Genomic DNA, 24,007 nt, shown 5'->3' with positions numbered 1-24,007 from the left:
AATGAGTCCATCAACAGTTTATAAAGAATTAGACAGATTAATGTCAGTTTTAACAAAGGAAACTTATCAGTCAAGGGGCAGACCCCGAAGAGCTGGAAGGAGTCACCTGTGCTGCAGGTACAGACATTTATTGGTTGCTGTATTCCACATGGCCAGGGCCAGCCTGAGGTGGATGTGGTGCCCCTGCCCCAGCCACGCTGCCAGCTTCTCCAGGAGGAGCATCCATCAGGGAATCCTCATTTCTGACAAACTCCAGGGCTCAGCACCAGCACCCCTTAAGGGTTGCAGCCCTCCAGCTGCACCACTGGAGCACTGCAGGGTACTGCTCTGAGAACCACGCCGTGCCTGTTGTGCTGGAAAGGACTCAGTTATGGGTTGTGGGAATCCTTAAAATGAGAGGGTTTTGAGAAAGTTGCACAAACAGGCCTCAGAAACAGCAGAACTGCAATTAAACCTAAGTGGTAGCCATAAGATTTGTCAGCAGAAAAGTTATATGACAGGTAGAAAGTAAGGACAAATAGAACAACGGTCTGTGTATTAACACTTGGCTAGAATAAGTCTCAGATGCAGAAAAGTATATCTAGCAAAATATTAGGAAGTTTTAAACTTACTAATGGAGTTCTGTAATTGTATTGTAAGGCTTACAAGCAGGTATTATACTGGAAACCAGCAAGTACTGTTTTAACTGAAGGTACATGTACATGTAGTGGTTGGATAAAACTACTGTCAATATGCTTTTTCTTTTTGTGATTGGTCAGAAAACTTCCAAAGTGTGTTGTAACACCGAGTTCTACAGCTGCTGCTGAGGAGGTGAGCTGCTGGCACCTTCCCATTGTCCCAACCATGTAATGAGACTGATGCTGAAAATAAACAACTCGAGATGTGTTCCACAGCAGTCCTGTCCTGTTTGTGATCCTGTGCATAAACCCAGGGCTGGCATTAAGGGCTCACCCTCAAGACACCATGAGCATGGTCTGTTTGCTGTTTGGGTAGAGAATAAACCACTGAGATTGCACCTGCTGAGTTATCCCTATCAGCCAGGGCACTGAAATGGTGCTCATGTCCTTTGAGCACAGGAAGTTCACTTTCTCTTGGGCTCTGTATTCCAACAGGGATTCAAGAGACCTCCTGCACAACACATGCTTGATTCTCATTGGGGTATCAGTGCATTACACCTTTCCTGGAAGCAGGAAAGCAATGGGGGCCTTTCCCAGCTGGCTGTGCTCCCAACACAGCACCCAAGCCAATTGAAATGCACTCTGCAAAAATAACCAGTGGCAGGGTGAAACAAAGTTAAACAGAGGTAGAAAAGCAAAGGAAAGGAGGAGAATATTCCACAGTTCTAAAACAATTATTTACTATTGATGCAGAAATATCATTATTCTCAGTATGAGTCAAAATACATTAGCATTCCATCTGCCAATGCTGCAGCAACCATTTTTATCCATTTCTGTTTGACCTCAAGCCTTTTATGCATAAATGTCAGGGCTCTTTACAATTAATCATGTCTACCACAGACTAATTGTGGACAACAGTAGTGCAATTAACACAAATTTGCTTCAAATATTCATGAACATTCAAAAAGCCTTCATTGACACAAGTGTTACCTAACCACAAAAACTGACAATTCTTTTCTCTTTTCAAGCAGCTTCTGCACCAGGAAGCTGAGCACACTACCAAACAGTGAGAAAAATATTGGAAAGTGTTCAACCAATTCTTAAAGTACAATTGCTTCAGTGTGACTTCCTATAAATAAGTACTGGGAGAAAACAAGCAAAATAACAAATATGAAAACTGTTCCTCTTTTAATCTTAAGAGTAGGGTAATCCAGAGAATTTAAAGACCTGAACATATATTTTGTCTAATAAAAAAAATTCCTAATCCTACCTCAATGTAAATTAAAAAAAAAAAAAAATTAAAGCTCATTTAAAGAAAAGCAAAACATCTCTTTACAAATAAGAAACAATCAGATTTGTATTGTTTGTCTTGATTCATTCTCAGGACTGTGCCTGGTATTGTGTTAGTATCTCACCAAGGAACGAATGGCAGAAGTCTCTTTAAGCACAGAAAGCTATTTGTAAAGCCTGACCTAAACACAAAAGATGCAGATGACTTTTTTTCTCTTTTATTTTTATTTTTTAATACAGGCTTTACATTAAAGAATTTCTTGGACAGTTGTGCTATTTCTAATCAGGCCCCATGGCAAATATTCACCAACCCTCACAGGAATAAACTATTCTCACTTCAAACAATTGTTACAGTTTGAATCCAATTGACTCTAGACAAAAGTACTGAGATAATCAGCATATTAAAGCCAACACTATAACCATATGTTAATTATGTAAATGATTCATTTTAATCAGCTAGAACCATGTAAAGAGTTACAAGGAATGCAAATGTAGGGAGTTATTAAAAATCTCATTATTATTCATCTTGGTTCCATGCGTGAATGTATCCATCCAAACAGATGAATTAATAGTTAGATGAAAGATGAAAGAGCTAGAGGGGAAGTCTGTGGGAAACCATCTGTCTTGCTTTGTATCCCTCCCAGGCTTCAACCAGTCTGCAAGAGCTACATGGAGAACAACCCCAGAGCACAGACAGGGACTGTCTACACAGCACCTCAACCAGGAGTCAATGCTGCTACAAAAACAGTAATAAAAAAAATATAAAATTAAAACAAAAAAAAAAAAGGAAGAAAAAGTAAGGGGAAAATCACAACCCTTCCCAAACTGGGCCAGGAGGCAGGAAGGGAAACCAGAACAAGTTCAGATGAATGGGATTCAGTGCTGACCAAAAATATATGGCAAGTGCCGATTAATACAAAAGTTGTGCAGCATTTTGAAGACTTATCTAAAGAAAGGCCTCTTACTATTGTCAATTAGCTGTTAAAAGACATTCAGGACCTGCTATGCCTGTGACCTGAATTAATAACTGTACTGGTTCTCTTCACTTCAGCAGAAGCCCTGTTTGTGGGGAACACAGACTGTGGGAGTCCATACTTTGTCTAGCTCTTCCAGAGAACGTGAGGGAATTGCAATGAATTAAGTCTTATTCCTGCAAGGGCTATTTTTCATTTATCCATTCTCTGAGTTCCCCGAGCAAAGAAAATGAATTCTACACAAAAGTCATTTGTAAGAGACAAAATGAGGGCCAAATGCCTTGGTCACTGCTGACTTTGCCACCATTTTTCAGCCCCCTCAAGACAGTGCAACACCACCTTAACTGTGTAAGAAAATAAAGATTAGCTGGAAAGGTGGTGTTTAAAGCCACAGAAGGAATATAAGGGTAGTTTCACCTTAAAATTCTTAAATCTTCCACAGTATATTATTTAAAATTAAAAACACAATGTACTTCTAAAATCCTTGGTTAAATCCAGCTACAGCTACTCTGCAGGTGAAACCCAAACTCCATAAAGAAAACTGATGAAGAACACAATTACAACACCGAAAAATGTACTTTCCCAAGAAATATTTTTCTTTCTAATATAAAGAGTTAACAGAAGTAATTTTAAAAATATGTTTGCCAGTTTTCAGAAGCTTTATAAAGCTTTGTTCTTCATACTCTAATTCTTTCATGTTTTCCTGCCTGATGTCTCCTAATGCAGTTTCACTGGAATCATTCTATTTTTGATCTTTAATCCTTTTATATGTTTTTTCTTTGCTTACTCTTGCATGCCTTTGTAGTTTATGTAATTGGGTCTTTGCACCATTTTAGCAGGGTTTAGCACTGCGCAGCTTGTCAAATTTAAGTAGAAGTGAGAATAATCTATCAGTGCTATAATAAATAAGCGAGTAAATTCACATATCACCGACCTAAAGTGAATGTTTGCCACAAAAAATTGTGAACTGCAATTCCCCTCATTCTGCCAAGGCTGGTGAAGCTTTTATACATTTTGTAATCCAGAAACAAATGCAACTGCACAGAAAGTACTTCAAATCCCAAAAAGTTTATTAAAAATGGCTACATATGTGCAGTGAAACAAGACTTCATTAATTTCTTCTTGAGGTGCCTGTGTAAATGCAACTTAGGGAAAACTGTTTGACAGCTTTGTAACTATTGACTGACATATTTCAGCCAAGCTTCAATGAGTACAGAATGTGATTTAAGCACATCCCAGTAATGATAAACATGGCGAATTAAAAAAGAACATTCCTACACCACCTGAAATAAAGAACATTTTGGTAATTTTTAAGCACCTACCAAATCTTTGCTAGTTTTAAAATGATTGTAAATTCTACCTTACTGAGATGTTTTACTATAATCTTCAGTCATCAAATATTCTATTCTCGTTACAAGCAGATTTGTTGTTTTACAAAATATCTTATAATCTAGATAGAAACTTTAAAAAACCACTCCTGCTTTCCCACTATCCACAGAATTTAAAACTCCCTCCAAGTCCTTATCACAAGTCTCCCACAAAACATCACTACAGCATTTTAATTTTATACTATATGCAAACAGCTCAAAATCTGTCCCTGAAAGAATGAAATCAGTTGTGATAACTTTCATGAAATGAAAATACATGATCCACATTAGGCTCCAAGAGAAATAGGACTCTACTCATATGCACTAGACAGAAATTTTCTCATATAATTAAATACACAGGCATCCTTCCATACATGCATGAGACAAAACATAAATGCATTAAGCAAACTGAAAGGAGTTTCCAGCCTTCCACTCATGATTTTGTCCACATTACAAGGATCACATCCTATTTATGCAGGCATTGATGCATAAACCACAGCACAGGGGAGGATGGTAAAGCACAAGGAGAACAATAAACTGCAGAAAAATTATATAGATAGAATTATACAGACAGAATCCCAGTCTGGTTTGTGTTGGGAGGGACCTTAAAGCCCATCTAATTCCACCATGGGCAGGGACACCTTCCACCAGCCCCGGTTACTCCAAGTCCTCTCCAACCTGGCTTTGGACACTGCCAGGGGCAGTCACAGCTTCTCTGGGAACCTGTGCCAGGGCCTCAGCACCCTCACAGGGAAGATTTCCTTCCTAAAATCTAATGTAAACCTACCCTTCTTCAGTTTAAGACCATTAATATGATAATATGGTAGTTTTAATTTACTAAAATCTTGTTTATCATTATGAACCCAAAGAAGAAGAAATCACAGCCTTATTGTTATAGTCCCCTCTGTTCCTTCATTATATAAATAGAGAATTAAAAAGTAACTACAATTTTTTTCTTTAAAGAGCTCCAGTATCTGTATTTTGTGTCAGAGGGAGTCAAAAGACGCTGTCATCATTATACATTTCTCACACACTGGACCATTTCCAAGCTCTCCCCAGCGATGGACCAGAGGGGAGAAAGCTCTCATCCTTCTCTGAAATTACTCAGGATTTCCACAAGAATAAGACTTGGCAGTGGTCACCTGGAGGCCCTCAAGATGCACTGTGAGGTTCCACTTTTCCATCGCTCACTAACCCTCGCTTGCTCACAGGGTTATTTCTGCTGCACACACCTCAACACATTAACACTCCTGTGAATAAGAAAAAAAACCACCAAAACCAAGGTTCTTTTTCAGGGCAAGAAGGTTTCTCAAAGCAGAAACGTTGCAGATGGGGGTTTTTGAGTCACTTCACACAAAGCAATACAAACAAAACCTGGAAAATCCACTTTTCCAAGGCTCATTTATTTCATTTTACCTTGTATTTCTTCATCTCTCTTTTCCATGACCTCTTATCTGCCTTTTCCTGATCACAGACTATTTTTGATTCATGCTTCAGCATTTCAGATCCTATCATCAATATTAACACTAGGGGAAAACTTGAGAAAATGTGATTGTATCTACTGAGTGCTAGGATCTTAATTCAGGAAAGCACTTCAGCATGTGCTTTACTGTAATTTCAGTGCCTCCTTGAACAGGAATATTGCTAAACACATGTCAAAATGCTTCTTTACTGGAGGCTGTCAAATGAAATATGGATTAATTACAATTTGTAGCATGAAACTTTACAGCACTGCAGCTTTAAAAGAACTGAAGAATCGGTGCATTCATAGTTTATGTTTTTTTTCACCTAGGTTCACAAATTTAAAAAAAGAGAGATTGTATATTTAAGACAATAATTCTGCAAGTACAGTGATGATGAACAAGTGAAAACTAAGGTCAGGTAACACAAGGGTTGCCCATGTGATTTTTGTTTGCTGTACTGCCTTTAATATAATCGGTTATCCCTTCCAATAAAACACCATGGTCATTCCCCACAGTGTTGAGGCTGGAGAGGACACCCCGTTTGTCTTGCATTCAAATCTGTGCCTTTCTGCTGTGATTTCAGCTCCAGTGTCCCCTCAGACAGTGGGACAAGGACTCAACCCTGCCCTACATTCCTGGGAAGGCCATGCAGCAGAATGAGGTGTGCTCCTGCATTTCTGCACTCGTGGCATTGGGAGCTGATGGAAACACGGCAGTCCCGGTGGAAGCATGGGATGCTGCTGCTGTTGGGACATCCAGAGGCACAGGATGCTTTGCCAAAGCCATGCACACGAACACACACTGTCACACATCCAGCACCTCTAAATTAAGCCTCAGCTGAGCTGCTGAAGAAGGGATATGCAAAAATCACTAAAGAGCTAGCCTGTGCTTTAAGCGTTTTTCCTCCTACTCCACAAAATTTGACAGCCAAAAACGGCAGACAAGGCTTCAGAGTGCTGATTATTTAAATAGATTACTTTACAAATGTCACTCTTTGCAAACACATAGGCAACATGATTGCTGTTTCTTGCAGCACTGTATTAGAAACAGACTCAATAAATGGGATGTTTAAAAAAAAATCCAAACATTTACGAATCGTTTGAACCTACTGTACTGTGTCTTGTTTACTGCTGCTCTAGGAAGCTTTTCTTAAAATAACGTGTTAAGTCTCAGAGGGATTATCCTGAAATGAAATTTTTAATAACAGCAAAATAAACTCATCCTTCACAGTGCTCTGTGTCTCATGACTTACTGTTAACTCTCAGCTCTCCTCCCATCATACATCTTTATCTACCAGCAAAATTTTATTGCCTCCTACTCCAATTTCAGGTATCTGAAGCAGAGTTAGGTTTCATACATGTTCTTGAGAAAAGAAATTAGATACCTAAATAATTCTGCAGATCTTAAAGTCTTAGCCATAATGGCTCAACTGTAGGAGGCCAAGACAAACTCCAGAAGGGAAGACTGAAGGAATGAGGATTGCACTACTACAAGGAGAGAAGGCTGAGGCTGTCTTTAGGTAGATAATAACCCACGAGGCAAAGGGTGGAAATAATGCATTTTGTATGCCCACTCTCCATAAAACAGCAGGAGGTTAAATTATACAAGAACAGATTTTTAGCTTGGGCACTGGGGAAAAGAAAGCCCCCCAGTGCAAGTGTAAAATGCCTGCAGAGGTTGGAGAGTCCCTGTCGTTGCAGAATGGGCACAGCAAGTGTCTCTCACGAATGATGCAGGCAAAGTTGCTCTTGCTTTCAGGCAGAAAAGCAGAGTATGTGATTCCACAAGGTTTCTTCCTCCCCTATTTCCTTTATGTCTTAGATATACATCTCTTCTAGGAGGCAGCACACTTTGAGATCTTCCTCATTTGTTTGAGGATGTTTTGCATTTTTAGTCTCACAGACAGAAAACACAGCAGGAAACAATGACCAGGAGCAAAATTAAAGAGAAATAGAGCTCTGTAATGTCCAAACTGCAAGGGTAATTAAACATGCAAACAGTTCAGTAGGGCAGCAGTGAAACTGAGGGAACCAAAATCACTTGGATGTTTAAAACAAGGTTAAATATCTTCCAAAAGGTCTGCTTTAAGCCAGCCTCCAAGTTCTGTGGCATGTACATTCAAGAAGACAGGCTGAATTAGCATAATGATCCTGCCTGGTTTGAACACCTTCGAATCCATGAACTGGAAATCCCTCTTCACAGCAAGAAAATTTTCTTATATAAATTTATACATTCACTTTCTAATTCTGAAAGTGAAATAATAATAATAATAGTAATAATAACAACAAAAAACCCTCAGGTTTTGTTACCTTAGTGAAATAGCTTTCACCAGAGTGTGGAATCAATCTTTTAACAAAGTGTCCTGCCCTGAGACAGAGAGAGAAAAAGAACCATATCACGTTCAGTTTGATTTTTCTATTTCTGCAGTGGGTAATATATAATCAAAGTCTCCTGTCCTGCTAGAGCACAAAATCAAACTACTAAACAAAGTACAAAGTACGTACACAAGTTATTCTCTAAAGGATGTGAAGGTAATTAACATTAATCACTTTATCATATTCTTGAACCACAACTGTTATTTAGCAAATAAAAACAAACAAACGAAAATATTTCTTAATTTAAAACTTGTATCCTCCCCTTCCAAGAAAGTCTGTGCTGAATTCTGTAAGCACACAGAAGAACAAAGAGGTAACCCTAACAAATACTGACAAACAAAGGTATTAGTATATTCACAGCCAAATTAATTCTTTAGCTTCAGCCATTAGGCCAGGGAGTAAAACAGACACCACTTAGGCAGTACCTCTGAGACCCACCTCAGCAGCTAACAGTCATCATTCTCAAGAAATAATTCCAGAAAGGCTTGAAATGCTTGCTAGCATAGAGTGTTCCTTAAAAATACATCTGGGTTCTGTTTCTGAAGGCGTCTGATTCCCAACTCACCCTCTATTTCAGAGATGAGAATGCCAGATCATATTTATTTGCAAAGAAATGGAAGAATGGTGACCAGAAGATAATTTTAATTAATAACATTAGAAAAGGCTATGCCATTTAGTAACAAAGAAGTGTTTTAAATTGTATTAAAAACAAAAACATTTCTAAAAGACATGGTGAGAAGTAGTAGAGGTATACAAAATACCAAATGTGCCAAACATTGAGAAAATATACATCCCAAAAGTCTTCAGAATGGTGTCAAGAAAATGAAGCATTCGACAGATAATTTTGCTGTGTCAGAAAAGAAATGCTCATAAAACAAAGAAAGTCATGAAATATGGGTTTAAATTATTACCTAGTCTGGCTCTGAACCAGAACTACTTTTAAGTATTTCAGGTATCTGATCTTGGCATATAGAACTCAGGGGAGGAAAATCTCTACAAAGCACTCAACTAACAAAGTGAAAATGTAAACCAGAAATTCTCATCCCTGCTATCCACAAGTGCAACACTACACATTTATTAATATTTTGAAATAATCTCTCCCATGCTAAATAAGACTTAAAGCATCAACTTTGCCCTCCTTGATCTCTCATTTCTTATTGGAACCCAGAGAATAAAAATACCTTGCTCAGCATTTTGCTACTATTCTTCTAGACAAAGCAATTTATGTTTAAAAAAAAAATAGCTTGGTTTTGCAAGAATCAACCAATAATAATGCAAATGACAAATTTGCAGGCAGACACCTTAAGCCAGGATTATGCCGACCTCGAGATGACCGCAGAACAGCGCATAAAAAGTACATTTCACAGCCACTTAAACAAGACAATGCTCCTTGAGGACGAGCACCAGAGATAAACACATTGCCACCACAAGCTACCACGCACTGAATAATTTTTAGACACACATAAAGACCATATGTTGTGTCAAGCAAGGTTCCAGGCACTCCTCAGAACTCCATCAGTTCCAGTGGACTAACAAAGAGGTATTAAAGAAATACTCTCCCACAGGAAAAAATCATGTTTTCCAGAAAATGAGTGGAGTCCCATTTTTTTTGCCTATGAAATGCACATAACTGTGTCTCATCACCGGCACCTGAAACTTGGGACAAGCATCACCCCATTGCTGCCATGACTAGAAGCGATGTGAGATACTAAATCCAACATATCCATCTGAAGAGGAAGTTAACAAAAACATTATCTGGAGAACTAAGGCCAGAGGGACAGGGAAACACCCTTGGTAGATTTATGTCTTATTACAGGAAAATGAGTGGAATAACAAAGAGGTTTGGTTTAGAATTCTCTCGCATATTTCAGTGAAAAGACTTACTGGCCCAGAACTTAGAGATTCTGTTTACAGACCTGGCACAGAGCTTTTTACATTATTAAAAGCCAGGCATTACAGAACAGAAAAGCAATGTCTATCTTGCATTTTTGTGTCATCCCTCCCCAACCTAGAAAAGCAAAAAATAAAAAAATAATTAAAAAAAGGAGACTGATATGAAACACCCACTGACATTTTTAGGTCAACACACGTTCACAATGTCTGTAATAATATTCAGATACAACAAAAATAGTCAATCACTGCAATTTTCTGCCAGCAAAGCATGCTTTTCCAGAATGGCCAACTCTAATGGGTTCAATTACAATACAAATCACAAAATATAAGAGCATTTGGTTCTCAGTGTCTTTTTCAACAGTCAATGCTATCACATCACTGGAAATGATAAACTCCACTCTCTGCATAAACATTTCATACACGAGTTCAGAAGTCTGCAGTGCCTTCCTTCCTTCACTACCACTATACCTCTGAAATCACAAAGTAACTCACATTTCAAACATAATATGCAAAAAATATATCCCTGAAGTCATCATGAAGATTTGCCATCATAAAGCTGATTACAGTGACAATTACACCGAGTGTGGAACATTACAAGGCGTAATATCACAAGCTTTTAAAGTCAGTTGGCAACATTACACCAAATGCCTCTCAAAAATCAGATTTCAAGTGCTAGCATCCTTGAAAGGCATAATAAATTTGCTCATGGATTGAAAGTGTCTTCTAAATCTCTATAGCTGTATATGGCATAGCTAGTTGTATCTTAAGGACACATGCAGCGTGTGGGGGCACAGACTCTGAGCTGTCAGTCAGGTCTCCTTTGTTCTTCACACAGTAGCACTCAAAAACCTGCCACAGATCAAAGTTCACATGAAGTTCCTTCTTTCCAAACCTGTGCTCTCCTGTTGGGAACATCCTCAGCAGCCTTGGCTTACAATACAGGACATATACACTGAGCTTAATTGTGCCTAACAATAGTCTTGGCCAGTGGAAGGCATTTTCAGATGGGAAATGTGCACAAACATGTGGTACAGTTCCCTATGCCTGATTTTAACTGTTCCTTCATGGGGGAAGGTGTAAAAATAAAAACATTCATCCCTGCAGTAAAGAGCCCCTGTACTCACTCCAGTCAATCCAGCACAGTGTGTCAGTTAAAAATGGTGCCCAGAGAATCCTGCACTGGATGGATTTCATTTCCTGTAACAGCAGCGTTCAGAAGGTTCAAGTGGGTTTCAACAACTTCCCTCTACAAAGTAACTCAGCCCAGGAGCCAGTGAGGACACTTGCCCATACACTCACCAGTGCTAGAATGAAACCCAGCCATCTGTTTCTCTTCTTACAGAATGATCAGATTTGAAAATTTTCTTTGGATATCAACAATTTCAGGTAACCTTTAGAAGTATTCAGAAGTAAATCCTGAAACACAATGCTTGCCTTCATTTTCTCTTTAAGATTCTGAACGAGTAAACAAACTTGGACCTACACTGAGTCATTTCTGCACACACTTTTTAAAAATTGATGGGAAACATCAGAACTGAGTTGACAATGGAACATTGAGGAGGAAGAACGATTTGCCAAAGACTGGCTGGTCTTTTAAGAACTGGGCTAACCCCAGCTGCTGTGTTTCAGCTGGCCTCAAATCCTCTTGTATTTGGGCAGCAAAAGTGAGACAGATATTTAAATTTTAAATGAAAAGAGATGACAAAGAGAACATGGAAGACAGATTTTTTTTTTTTTTTTTTTTAAGAGTTGGTCACAGATGGTTTAAGATAGTTTCAGGATTTCATGTTTGCTTTTTTTCTGATTTTAATCATAAGGCCAAAAAAAAAAAAAAAACAAAAAAAAACACCTCCCTCCCCCTAAACAGCTCAGTGTCTAGATATAAGATTTTTAAAGAAATAATAATCCAAAGTGCAATTCATTCCTGTGTTCCAGAAGGAGGGGTTGCTCCAATTCCATTTCATTTCCCTCAGTGAGAGCAAAGCTGGTGCTGTGTTTGCCACGTTCACCTCAGAGCAGACTCTTGCGTGACTTGTCACAACTGAACACGTTTGATTGCTCATCCTGCTGGCTCTGGCTCAGGACAAGGTAGGAAAGTTGCTGCACTTCTGAAGGGAACCTTCCTTGGAACGAAGATCCAACAGTGAACCCATGCTCTCTACAGCATGGACCTGAACACACACTTTCCAGGCACCACAAACTTAAAAACCACTCCGTAGTAATTAGTTGCTACAAATGTATAATACAATAGAAATTATTCAAGATACAGAGGGGTCAGACCTTTATAAATATGACTCAGTCTCTGCAGAATCAAATTTTGTTGAGATACTGTCAACAATCCTCATGGCTTTCTTAAGAATTTGCCTTTTCTGTTTTTGTGTACAAAAAGTCAGAATTCTCTTCCATCATGGTCATTTTTGATGGCTCTAAACAGTTTTCATTTTTTGAGGCATTTTTGTTTTGCTTTTTTAGTAACTAAAGTGAAAGTATTTTCATTCTGAGCATTGAAATACAGTTGTAGAAGTTTACTTTCTCTCTGTATCCTCAACGGTTGGAAAGAGGTAAATTAATTAAAAAATTTTATTCATATACCATTTTCCAGTACAACTCCAAGTCAAAGGAAAGAAAATCTAGCCAAACTGAGTTTATTTCATTTTAAAAAGCTCTTCTGTATTACTCAAAATATTGAAAGTGTATCTCTAAAATTAAAAAGGTGATCAAGCAGTAAACCAAATCACCCAAAAATAACATCAACACAAATCCTGTACACATAAAATTCACATGCAACACTTAGAGAAAAAGGAACCATTCTGCACAGAGGGTAAACAGCTTCAAACTTGCTCTCACATACGTGAAGCAGGTCTGGTCGTACAAACTCTGTTCAGCATCCAGCTGAGCTGAGCTGAATCCCCTGAGCTGCCCTGACAGAGCCAAGTTATCTCCAGGGAGTAGCAAAGGACTTCTCAGGTTTGCTAATTCACTTCAGTCAGCACCACACTGAGGCAAGCAGGGAGAGAAAGAATGATTCATTCTGCATTATCTCCAGGATCATTCACAAATGCAGGAAGATGTGTTTTCCCTCACCTCTACTCACCTTTTATTTCTCAACTAAATGTCATCTTGCTTTTAACCAACTGCAGGGCTATAGCTTTTAAAAAGTCTGTTTTTTTCTAAACCTATTCTTACTATTCTCTTTGGAATACTCACCTGTGCTTGGGCTCTGTTTTAACATAATTGTAAGGCTTTCTCTAGAATGGAAGTAAAATGTTTGGAAAGTCCTTTTTTGCTCTTTCTTGGTTTCAAGTGTCAATATGATTTGTTCTCAGTGTTTGAAACATGCTCATATTCAGCGTCTCTGTCAGTGAAAATAAAGACAGCTGATGTGTACCTGCACAGCTGCTGGTAATTCACAGAGAAACCCTTGGATTTGCATTTTGGCAGCACTCTTTTGCCTGGGTTGGATGTTTTGAAGCTTACATGTCTAAAGATATCTGGAGATGCATTGTACTGAATCTGCTATACATTAAAATGCTACAGAGAAAGCTAAGTGTCACAGACATTTATCATAATAAACCAATATATGAACAACCTGCCATTTGCTCCTCCATGCCTTTTAAATGCTGCTAATTAACAAACAGGAGGGCACTACATGCTTTGCAATAATATGGCAAAGTGAGGACAGAGACACAACATGCACTTCCAGCTCTGTAAGATGAAAAAGCCTTGGAATAATAAGCATTAAATAATAATTTTACCCCCTCACAATTAAAAAAAAGGCCTAAACTAAAACAAAAGGAATAAAAAGCAGAATAGTTCAGATCAGTTCACTGCTTTGAGTACTTTTATCTGTATCTTAAGAAGTTGCTTTTATAGAAGGATACTTATCAAAGTCTGAATAGCTTTTCCTTGATGACTAACATTCCTTGAAATGCACCATGTTTTATTTAGTTAAAGGTCTCAAAATGAGAACATGAGCCATTCTGACTCCTGAATATACAGGCAAGAGACTTATTTTTTTCTCAGCTCAGCAACAAAACAATATGTAGATTTTTTAAAAATTACATTCTTTACTAATTTATGAAACCCATCAGAATTGGAAGATTAAGTCATTCTCCAAGCTCTCTAGCTCATGCAGCTGTCCCCTAGCAAAAGAAAAGGAACCAGGATATCAGAATTTACCCAAATCCACGATAACCTGAGTTGTGTGAAACACAGGTTTTACAAAAAATTGACCTAGATCAATTGCCAATTCTATATTTACAGTGTTCGTGACCTGTCACTACATTAAAAAAAAACCAAACAAAAAACCAAAAACAAAACAAAATAAATTCCAAATTATCTGTGGTATCTGTCAGATATTTGCCAGGTGTGGTTCCACCACTCTTAGGCAGTAATAGAGCAGTTAAATGCAATTTCTAATTGGTTCAGGTGAAAGTACTTATACTTGAAATAAATTACGTCTTTACCATATTTTTGCACAATCTGATCTACTGAAATAGGCATTTCATATGTTTTTACAACACCTTCTTTGAAACCAGATCTGAGCAAACAGTTACCTGCACACCTCAGTTAAAAAAAGCAAGCAAGCAGACAGGCCAAAAGATGTATTTGAAGTGGATTTCTAACATTAGCTCATGGAACACAAGATAACTTATCAGAGGGTAAATAGGTGAAATATTCAAGAAAGTTCATTAAAATGACTGCTCTATATTTAGATGTACAAGCATATTTTTATATCACTTGTGAATCATTCTACTGAAAGCAAAAGAACTTCAAAGTTGAATCTCCTGTCATAATCTGGCCATCAGAAGTTTTATTACTGATGATTATGCATGAGTCAGAAAAAAGAAAAAAAATCAGCTGAAATTCCAGATCCTTGGACACAGCAGTATCAGCTTGCTGCCTTCTATCTGGGGGAGCCAAGTTAAACAATCTGCTTTTACAGAGAACCCAAATCTTAAAAGCTTTGTCTTACTTTGGGGATGGAAAAATAAATAGAATTTGCCCTAATGAAAGCTATTTCATGCCTAGAAATTATTTTTTTCTTACAAATACAAATATTCTTGTATTTATTCCCCTTAGAAACCCCTGCAGTCAGAAAGGCCAAGATTTACCCAGTTTTTCCATGCTACAACACTCCATTGGAGTGTATTATCCAACACACAAGCTAGTGACCATAATTATAGATCATCATGTCTAAAATTCACTAATACTGATATACATGCAAAAGTGGAAAAGGAAAAAAAAAATAATCTGCCTGTTGAGTGTCAGATGAAGTGTGGCAGATGAAAAAAGCCCTGCCTATAACACAGCATTGACTGAGCTGACAGAAGAGTGAAAGAGGAAATGCAGCATTGCCTTAGCCATTGGAATTATGTCACCCATTGATTTCCAAAATAAAGGCCAGTGAGAAAAATCTTCCAGGTGGTAGGACAGAATAACCACTTGTTTCTTAGCTGAAGTAGAACTACTTAGATAAGCCATTCTTGCTACAATTGTCTTTTTGGTCAATAGCAAAGACATTCCCCCTTACCCTCCCTCTTGCTCCTGCAGGTTCACTCACCAGGCATTTGGTATCTGCACTTATTAGTAAGAAATAAAGGCAAGTTAAAAGAACATAAACTGTTGCAATAGCAATTACCAAATACTTTCAAGCTGTCGGCAGCCTCTTGAGCAGCTGACAGGTTTCACTGACAGTGGTTCTTGGCCACACTGCTTGATCCATGGATTTAAAGGGAAAACAATTTAATCCAAAGCTGTGTGGAGATCATCTCGAGTGTCATCAAGAGGCACATACAGGACCACAAAGCCATCGGGCCAGGGGTCTGAAAAGGCAGGCCCTGCTTGACTGACCCGATCTCCTCCCAGGTGACTGCTCAATGCAGGAGGGAAAGGCTGTGGATGTGTCTGCCTGACATGTCCCACAGAACTGTCTGGGAACCACTGCCCATGGCTGGGAGGGGTGCAGTGTTCTCTGTGAAAAACTGGGTGATGGCCATGCCCAGAGAGCGGGCAGTGCAAGGGCCTCCAGCTGCACAGGTCACCTGCAGGACTCCCCAGGGCTCAGGGGCAGGTTGTTCATACATTGGTTTATTATGATAAATGCCTGTGACACTTGGCTGTGACGAGTTCTGTTCAATCTCCTGATCCCTGCTCTGGACAAGGGGACCGAAGGCCCTCAAGAAGGTTGGGGATGACACTGAGGACCTGCTGCAGGGCAGGAAGGCTCTGACCGGCCTGGCTGGGCCAGGAGCCGGTCAGAGGAGTCCAAGTCCTCTCTGGCCACCAAGGCCAGCTGCTGCCCTTTGGCCACCAGAAGCACCTGCAGCAGGAAAGGCCCTGGGGGTGCTGAACATGATCCAGCACGTGGCCATGACTTGGCTTGTATCAGCCACAGTGTGGCCAGCAGGACCCGGGCAGTGACTGAGCCCCTGTGCTGAGGCCACAGCTCAAACCCTGGGGCCACTTTTGGGCTCCTCACCACAAGGAGGACCTTGAGGGGCTGGAGCATGTCCAGGGCACGGAACAGAGCTGGGGAAGGGGCTGGAGCAGCAGGGCTCAGCCTGGAGAAAAGGCGGCTCAGGGGTAACCTTCTCCTTCTCTAGAACTGCTTGGCAAAAGGTTGTAGCCAGGTGGGAGTCGGGCTCTGCTCCCAAGTAACAGAACAAGAGGAAATGGCTTCAAGCTGTACCAGGGGAGATTTAAATTGGATGTTAGAAAGGGGTTGTCAAGCATTGGAACAGGCTGCCCGGTGAAATGGTTGAATCATCATCCCTGGAGGTATTTTAAAAGGGTAAATTAAAAATTAAGCGTAGATGTGGCACTTAAGGATATGGATTAATGTTGGACTTGGCAGTGCTGGGTTAACAGTCAGACTTGAAAATACTAAAGGTCTTTTCCAAGAAACTAAAAAAAATTATATGATTCTATGATTTCCAGACACTCAAACATTGTTTACAACAATTTTCACCTATCAAAACAATACAGACTATATTCATTGCTAACACCACCACTTCACATGTGCTAAAAACACTTTTGATACAAAAGGGAGAAGAACTTTGCAACTCTCAGACTGAAAGAAGAAATATTAGATATGGCCTTTCAAAACCAAGACAAGATGCACAGCCAGATGAAAAGTGATTTCAATAGTAAAACATATTCATCCTCCACTGACAAAGCACTGGGAGTGCAGCACTAGTAACAGGAGAGACAACACAATCAAGCCAGAATAAATCTGCTTTTAAACTAAATCATCTACTTACTGCATTTCAAAGAAGCAATTCAGTCAATGTAAACAGAAATTATGCTCTGCTTTCCAGTAGATCATAATCTAAAACCAACAGAAGCAACCATACACCACTGCAGGCACCACTGGAAGAACTCAAACCTCTCCTCATTGCTATTTCAAATGTATTATTCAAATGAAACCTACCAAATTACAAAAGACTGTTTCATGTAAGGTGACAACAAATACATAGCATTCCCCAAGACTGGATTGCTGGAATGCAAGAGTGATTTTGCAGGTAGCCTAACACACTAACACCTACAAGGATGCAGAATGTACCCACTGCTAGCACTTCCAACACGGCACTAAAACAAGGATTTTCCAGATGGGTGAAGTGATGGCACCGTGATGAAGTCTGCACCACTACTTTTCACAGCATATTCTAGGCAATTCTCTCAGCCCTAAAATAAAATGGAACAGTCTCCAGATTACCACTTTTTCAGTTGTCAGTCAAACATACTGGTTAACCAATTATGGAAAATCAGATACACAGAAATAAAAAAATTTTAAAAATCAAAGTATCTCCAGAATAATTTAAGCTTAAGAATGATGTATTTAAAAGCACAGTAATTCTTAATATATTGAAATAGTTAATCATCAGCCTATTGTCTAGTTTTCTTCTCCAACTCTCCCCTTTATCACTACGTAAATAAGTAAGCAAGCAAAATCAGAAAATAAGTTTTTGGCTTAGTTTTAAACAATTTTTTAACAATGAACACAAGCTGAAATCCTCAGAACTCCTAGAACTTTTCAGGTTCTTTCAGGTTAAAATAAAAGCATATTTCAAAAAATACTGACCATATTCATTAATAATCTCATGTTTATAATATTTTATATAAAAGTTCCACATTTTCTATTAAATAGAACTGTCTCTATTTCCAGAGCTTTGCAGTAGTTTACTGAAAAGTCTAAACAATTTCAACTTCAATAAAATTTATAATAATGCCTATGAATTCCTCTTTGTCTGTGAAATGGAAATGGAGCTACCTAACCCAGTCATGTAATAAATAATTTAGCATCCATTATTAAAATGTCATATATTGCATGTGTGTTTTCAAAATTTATGATAAATCTAGCATTCCAAGTAACCAGAGCAACTGCAAACATTTTATACACCTGAAACCTCCAGAGCCATGAAAGATGGAGTTGATATGACCTCTCAGATATTATTTAACAAAATAACAGTATTGTGAGGCAGCACAGCCTTAAAACAAACATTGTGATTTAATGATACCTGGAGCTTGGTCTCACATTTATTCTAAGAGCTGCTAAGATGGCAGAGGAGCACATGGCCACGCTGCAGCCCTGGACCTTTGCCACCCAACACCTTCCTGAGCGCACTCTGCTCCGGACACACGGGCTCCCCTCGGGAATCAAATGACTCTGCTGTGATGGGGACCAGGGCCAGGAGAGCCAACCCCTTACTGCACTGACACTTAATCCTAGATGGCATTTTTTTCCTGTCCCTTGCCAGGAGAAGCAGCAGGCCAGTTTTGACACACGTGGGCCTTGCTGCCCTCAGCACGGAGTGGCTGCACTGCAGTCCCTGCCTGGGTGCCCGTGGCAGCAGAGCTGTGACAGCCCCTGAAGCTTTTTGTGCCAAGGCAGAAAATATCTCCCCACCCACAGGAGGCATAAAGCTATTTATGCATTATTTGTACTTTCATGTGATTTATTTTTTCCTCAAATAGTTTTACCCAGGAGAAGGAAGAAAGAAGCAAAGATATTTTCTCATTTAAAAATGTGCTACTAAGTCATAGGCCATGAGTCTAGTAAGTTTGAGGTATATTTGTTTACTGGGAAATAAGTTTGCATGTATATTTAATGTACTTTGATACACATCAACATCTCTGTAACCCTCGACCTTGTGTCTCTCCAAGAAAAAAGTGTTTCCCTTTCCATCATCTCACTCAAACAAACACATCATCTCAGTAAAGGAAATACAAATCTCCTTAACAGAATACATGCAAAATGCACACAGTTGCACATATAAGGCATATCCACCCCTTTTTTGTTCTTCACACATTCCACTGCTCCCTAACAAGAGGGTGTGACACAAGCAAGCAGAGGATGCAGGGCAGGGCTTCCTGATGAATTTTGGAGAGGCTGGAGCAGCTGCTCACCCATAGCATTAGGTAAAATAAAATAAAAACAGCACTTGAAGGTGCAGGACCTCTGAAGACAAACTCTGCTCCACAGAGATTGTTCTTGCTCAACTATGCAACACGAAATACAAAAAACCCCTCCCAAACCAGTCCCCAAATCTCTAGGCAATGCTCTACTGCTTCCATACACAACCTTGGAATGAAGCCAGTTGGAAATCGTGGGGAATCCCTGATCAGAGGTACACCTACTTTCTGTAGAAATTCATGCAAATAAATAAACTGGCATCTTATAAGCCTACCAAATGTTAAAACTGCCTCATACTCAAAATTAGTTCAGGGTTGTGTTCTCAAACTGCAACCCAGAAAAAAACATTTACATAATCAGTTTATCAAGGCATATTTTTGAAGAAAATTTCCATTAAAGTTCAAAATGTTATGCAATTACTGCTTAGAAGAGTATAATATAAATATTCCTATCAAATGTCCTTTGCATTATTTATTTTAGACACTTAGATTTACTTTAAGAGAAAAACAGTAAGCATTCTGGTGTCATAAGCTGACCAGAGATACCGTAAGTGCAGGTAAAATCTTGGGGGACAAATTGCTCGAACGATTTAATGCTGTAATTCACTCATTAGGACAATAACTCAAGTGGGGGATTGGTTTCCAAAATGCCATTTTCAGGTTTGACATCAGGGAGAGAGAAGACAAGAGACTAGAGAAGCATTCATACAAAGAACACTTTTCAACTGCATCTCTAATACCTACTTTGTATTCCAGCAGTTCTTATCTCCTGACTATTTTAGATCTATGCTAAAGGAGTAACATAGGCTGGATACATCTTTTTAAGGAAAGAATGAAGAGAAAAAAGATTGAAATAAGGCATCCCAAATTTTCAAAGGGCCCTTTCTTCTAATCTATCTGCTTGGATAATGCATCCAGAGTGGCATTTTGTAATGACAGCAACTTTCCAACAAATCAATAGTTATTTAATTCCCAACAAGCTCTCGAGTCCATTAAACCTGATTACATTCACCCATTTCAGTTGGGTGCAGTTATTTTTCCTACACCGGCACTTAATCTATAACAGGAACTTATGAGAACTTTCAAAAGCAATTTCAACATCAATCAGCATAGAGTGAAAGGCACGATTTGCTTGTAATTATTTATTGGACAGGACAGCAGAGGGTCTGACTGAGCTCCAGCACCCGACCTTCACCCCCAAATTCTAACGCATATGAAGGCCTGCTGCATGTGGCTCACTGCATAAAAGCAGCCTCAGCTTGCATGCCCCACAAGACACAGATTCCCAATACCTGATCACAGCCACTGTGCAATGCTACATTGCTATTTTAGACATATGTGTCTGATATTAAGCCTGAAGTGAAGAACACAACCCACAGTCTTCTATTACTGAAGGGACCTATTTGGAAAACCACCTGTTTGATGCTCTGATTGCCCCTCTTGTCAGCAAAGTGCTGGAGTAAAGGAGCACAATGAAAGTTTCCCTCTCTCACAGATAATTTGACTCATCCCTAGCACAGCACAGAAATGCCCTGACACACGTCTGTGTCTTGACCCTGTCAATGCACAGTATCTAACAACTGCCACTTAGATGGTACAATTCTATCAGAGTTTAGAAATGCTGACTTTTCCTAATGTCTTCTTATACTGTAAACAACAGGATACTTATTGCTCAATTAGCATCTACACATTCTTTTCAGAATTCCCGAGCCTAAGAGAAGAAATTTCAGCAGCACCACTTTTTGATAAAAATAAAATAATAGCAAAAGCAAACAACAACAATCTGGTATCTGCCAGGTGACTCCTAAACATACAGAACTCTTGCCCTGCAGCAAGATCTTACACTTTGAGGGCTCAAAGGAATTACTAGGATGTGTATAAATACTCTTTGCAGGTGATATATTTCTATACACACAAAACCACAACCCCTTTTTCATTCCGTGTGACGCGTAACATATGAATTAATGCATATTTAACACTACTCCTATTTGCTGTGCTAAAACACTTAACCTAAACACATCATGCTAAGTTACTTTGTCTTCTGACCTGCCGTGGGAATGCTGACTCTCTCAGAAACCTAGAATGGATAGCAAATCCTCTGCCCTGTGGTCAACCTCGTGAAGCAAAGGCATGAATGTTAAACAGCAGACAAATCAATACAAGCAAATATAGCTCAACTACACCATTTATTCAGCCATGAGAGATGTCAATACACAGATTAGGGTGATCCATCTTTTTGATTTCCTACTGTCTTCTCACTGACTACACGAGAGCTTTTGCCTGTATTAAAAGTGTTTGCTTTCTCAACCATAAAAATTCCAATTATTGCTCTAAGTGCACTAGAGTTAAGTTGCTTGTTGGAAGCGGCCTTGCATTACCTGAACAAGTCCAGCGAAGTATGGTGCTGCCGGCAGAATCATTGGCACTCCATAGGGATGTAGCAAAACTCCTTGAGACGACAACATGGTTTAAGTGATAGTATTACTCCCACTAAAGCTAAACACATCAATTGAAAGTTAGGGGAAAATCTATATACCAACTTCTTCCAAACTCAGAGCTAGAACCAAATAACTTCTGTCAGGGGCAAAGCCCACATCAGCTGTAAAAAAAAGAAAAAAATTGACGTCAGCAACACTTAATGTTAAAATTTTCTTCAGAGACAACAGATAGAGACAACAGCTGCAAACCTAACTCTACCCAAAAAGGAAGGTGCTATTTTGGGAGTAGCTTAAGTAACATGACTAGTCAACTACTCTTTATCAGTTCAGATAATTTTAAGTACTAAACACATAGAGATCAAATTCTGTACAGATCTACTGATTAGAAATAATCTTCTGATCAATTCTGGCACATACATGACAACAGTTACTATCAGGAGCCATTTTCAAAATAATCAGGTTTATCATGATTGCATAATTAGACATTTCCCTGTATTCATAAACTGTTAAACAATGTTCACGTGAGCATTTACACCTCGTTCTGTAATACTGGGTACATTCTGTTTCAATTCATTATATTTTTGTTTGTTTTGAGTATGTGAGCTAACTAACGCAAGCTAACGACTTCTATTAGTGTAAATTATATTTTAATGGCTCTTCTAACCTTTCACAACATGTATGTTGTTAAATTGATCATAACTATTTTAAAAGAACACATTTTCCCATTAGAGTATTTCAACTCCAAATCAACTTAACGCTACTGGTGCAAGAGACAAAGGACTGAAATTTAGGCTGGTTTCCTCCCTAAATCAAAACAGATTTGACTTGAAATGCACTGCTTACAAGACATTCCCTTCCACAGCTCATTTTTACTTTAGACAAAACCAACTTAGTCATTAACACCTGTTTTACGTGCTATGTATCTTCTATTGCAGATGTAACTAATGACAAGAATTACAATTGAGCAAGACTTTTTTATTTCAATAAAGAATTAGTTAGGTACTTACAACTTCATGTTACAAGTGAAATAAAAAAAAAACCCTCCTACAGTCTTCAAATAATCAGGGTGCTTCACACCACTAATTTCAGCTACTTGATTTTGTTGCATAATTACTTTTCCAGATAACTAATTGCAGACAAGATTTGATGTGATACTTAATTATTTAATGTCACATTTTGACCATCGTGGAAGGTTTTCAGTAATTGATTCTCGTGTATCAGGTGCTGCAGGATTTAGAAATCTCCCTGAGCAGCTGCCTGCTGGCCCTCCCCACTGCCAGCCTTACCCCACTGCTAACTTTAGATGTGGAACTGTGACCCTCAGTGATGCTCTCTGCAGAAGCTGCCAGTGAGGCCAGCAATTCTCACATGATGAAATGATGTTTACCCCACCCCAGCTCCTGTTTCAGAACCACTAAACTTTTCTACTGGGGATGATGCTGTTCTCGCTGGTTGTCTGACCATGCTTAGCTATAAATTCTATTTCTTGCTCTTTTCTTATCAAGAAAATTCCAATGCAAAAATCAGTCACAAACTTTCACAGAGAAATAAATAAAAGGTATATATGAGAAAGCAAGTTGCAGTCACAACTCATTTAAAAATGCTTAATTTCTTAAAAAAAAAAAAAAAAAAAAAAAAGAGCTTTTTTTAACTACTGCTTATCCGTTTCATCCAGCAGAGTGAACTGCATTTGAAAAGAAAGCAGATTTCTTTCACCCAGGAATGGAGATTATAAAATGGATTCTGCAAGCTTTACTCAAATGACTCCAGTGGGACAACTGACATAAATACAAGACTGTTAAATTGCTCTGTAAAATACCTGGCAGGTTTTTTGTTTCAGCATGTATATATTTGATAAGATGTTAGAAAACCTGAGGAGGAAGATTTGTACAGGAAAGCGCAGGCTCAAGGGAAGCTTTTCTGTGATCTATTTTGGGACAGATTTTTTTTAACATTTTCTTTAATTATTTTGGCACAAGGCAACCTGCTGATGAAATTTCCTGATGACACAAAGTTGGAAGGTACTGTCAAGACTGGAGAGGATAAGGATATTACATAGAAAGAACTGCTAAATCTTATGGGTTGCATTAATAGAAATGGGATGGAATTCAATAATACAAAATGCAAGATCATGCTCCTCCTAATAACACAAACTTCAGAGCTAAACTCAGGAGGA

At 38.8% G+C, this 24,007-nt stretch overlaps 1 protein-coding gene across 29 annotated transcripts in view; it reads right to left on the bottom strand.

Annotated features, from left to right (window-relative positions):
* RBFOX1 (RNA binding fox-1 homolog 1) overlaps positions 1–24,007 on the bottom strand; it is a 1,131,477-nt gene that overhangs the window by 218,560 nt on the left and 888,910 nt on the right. For 4 of the 29 annotated variants that reach the window (XM_033073838.2, XM_033073837.2, XM_033073829.2 and 1 more), the window contains one exon: positions 21,772–21,992. The exons of the other annotated variants lie outside the window; for them this stretch is intronic. In XM_033073838.2, coding sequence (XP_032929729.1) covers positions 21,772–21,858 — 87 coding nt within the window. In that variant the 5' untranslated portion in view covers positions 21,859–21,992. The remainder of the gene's footprint in view (positions 1–21,771; positions 21,993–24,007) is intronic. 29 annotated transcript variants of the gene reach the window in all.

The sequence above is a fragment of the Catharus ustulatus genome, chromosome 16 (assembly GCF_009819885.2).
Source record: "Catharus ustulatus isolate bCatUst1 chromosome 16, bCatUst1.pri.v2, whole genome shotgun sequence".
Taxonomy (NCBI): domain Eukaryota; kingdom Metazoa; phylum Chordata; class Aves; order Passeriformes; family Turdidae; genus Catharus; species Catharus ustulatus.
This window is presented reverse-complemented; position numbering and strand designations above follow the sequence as displayed.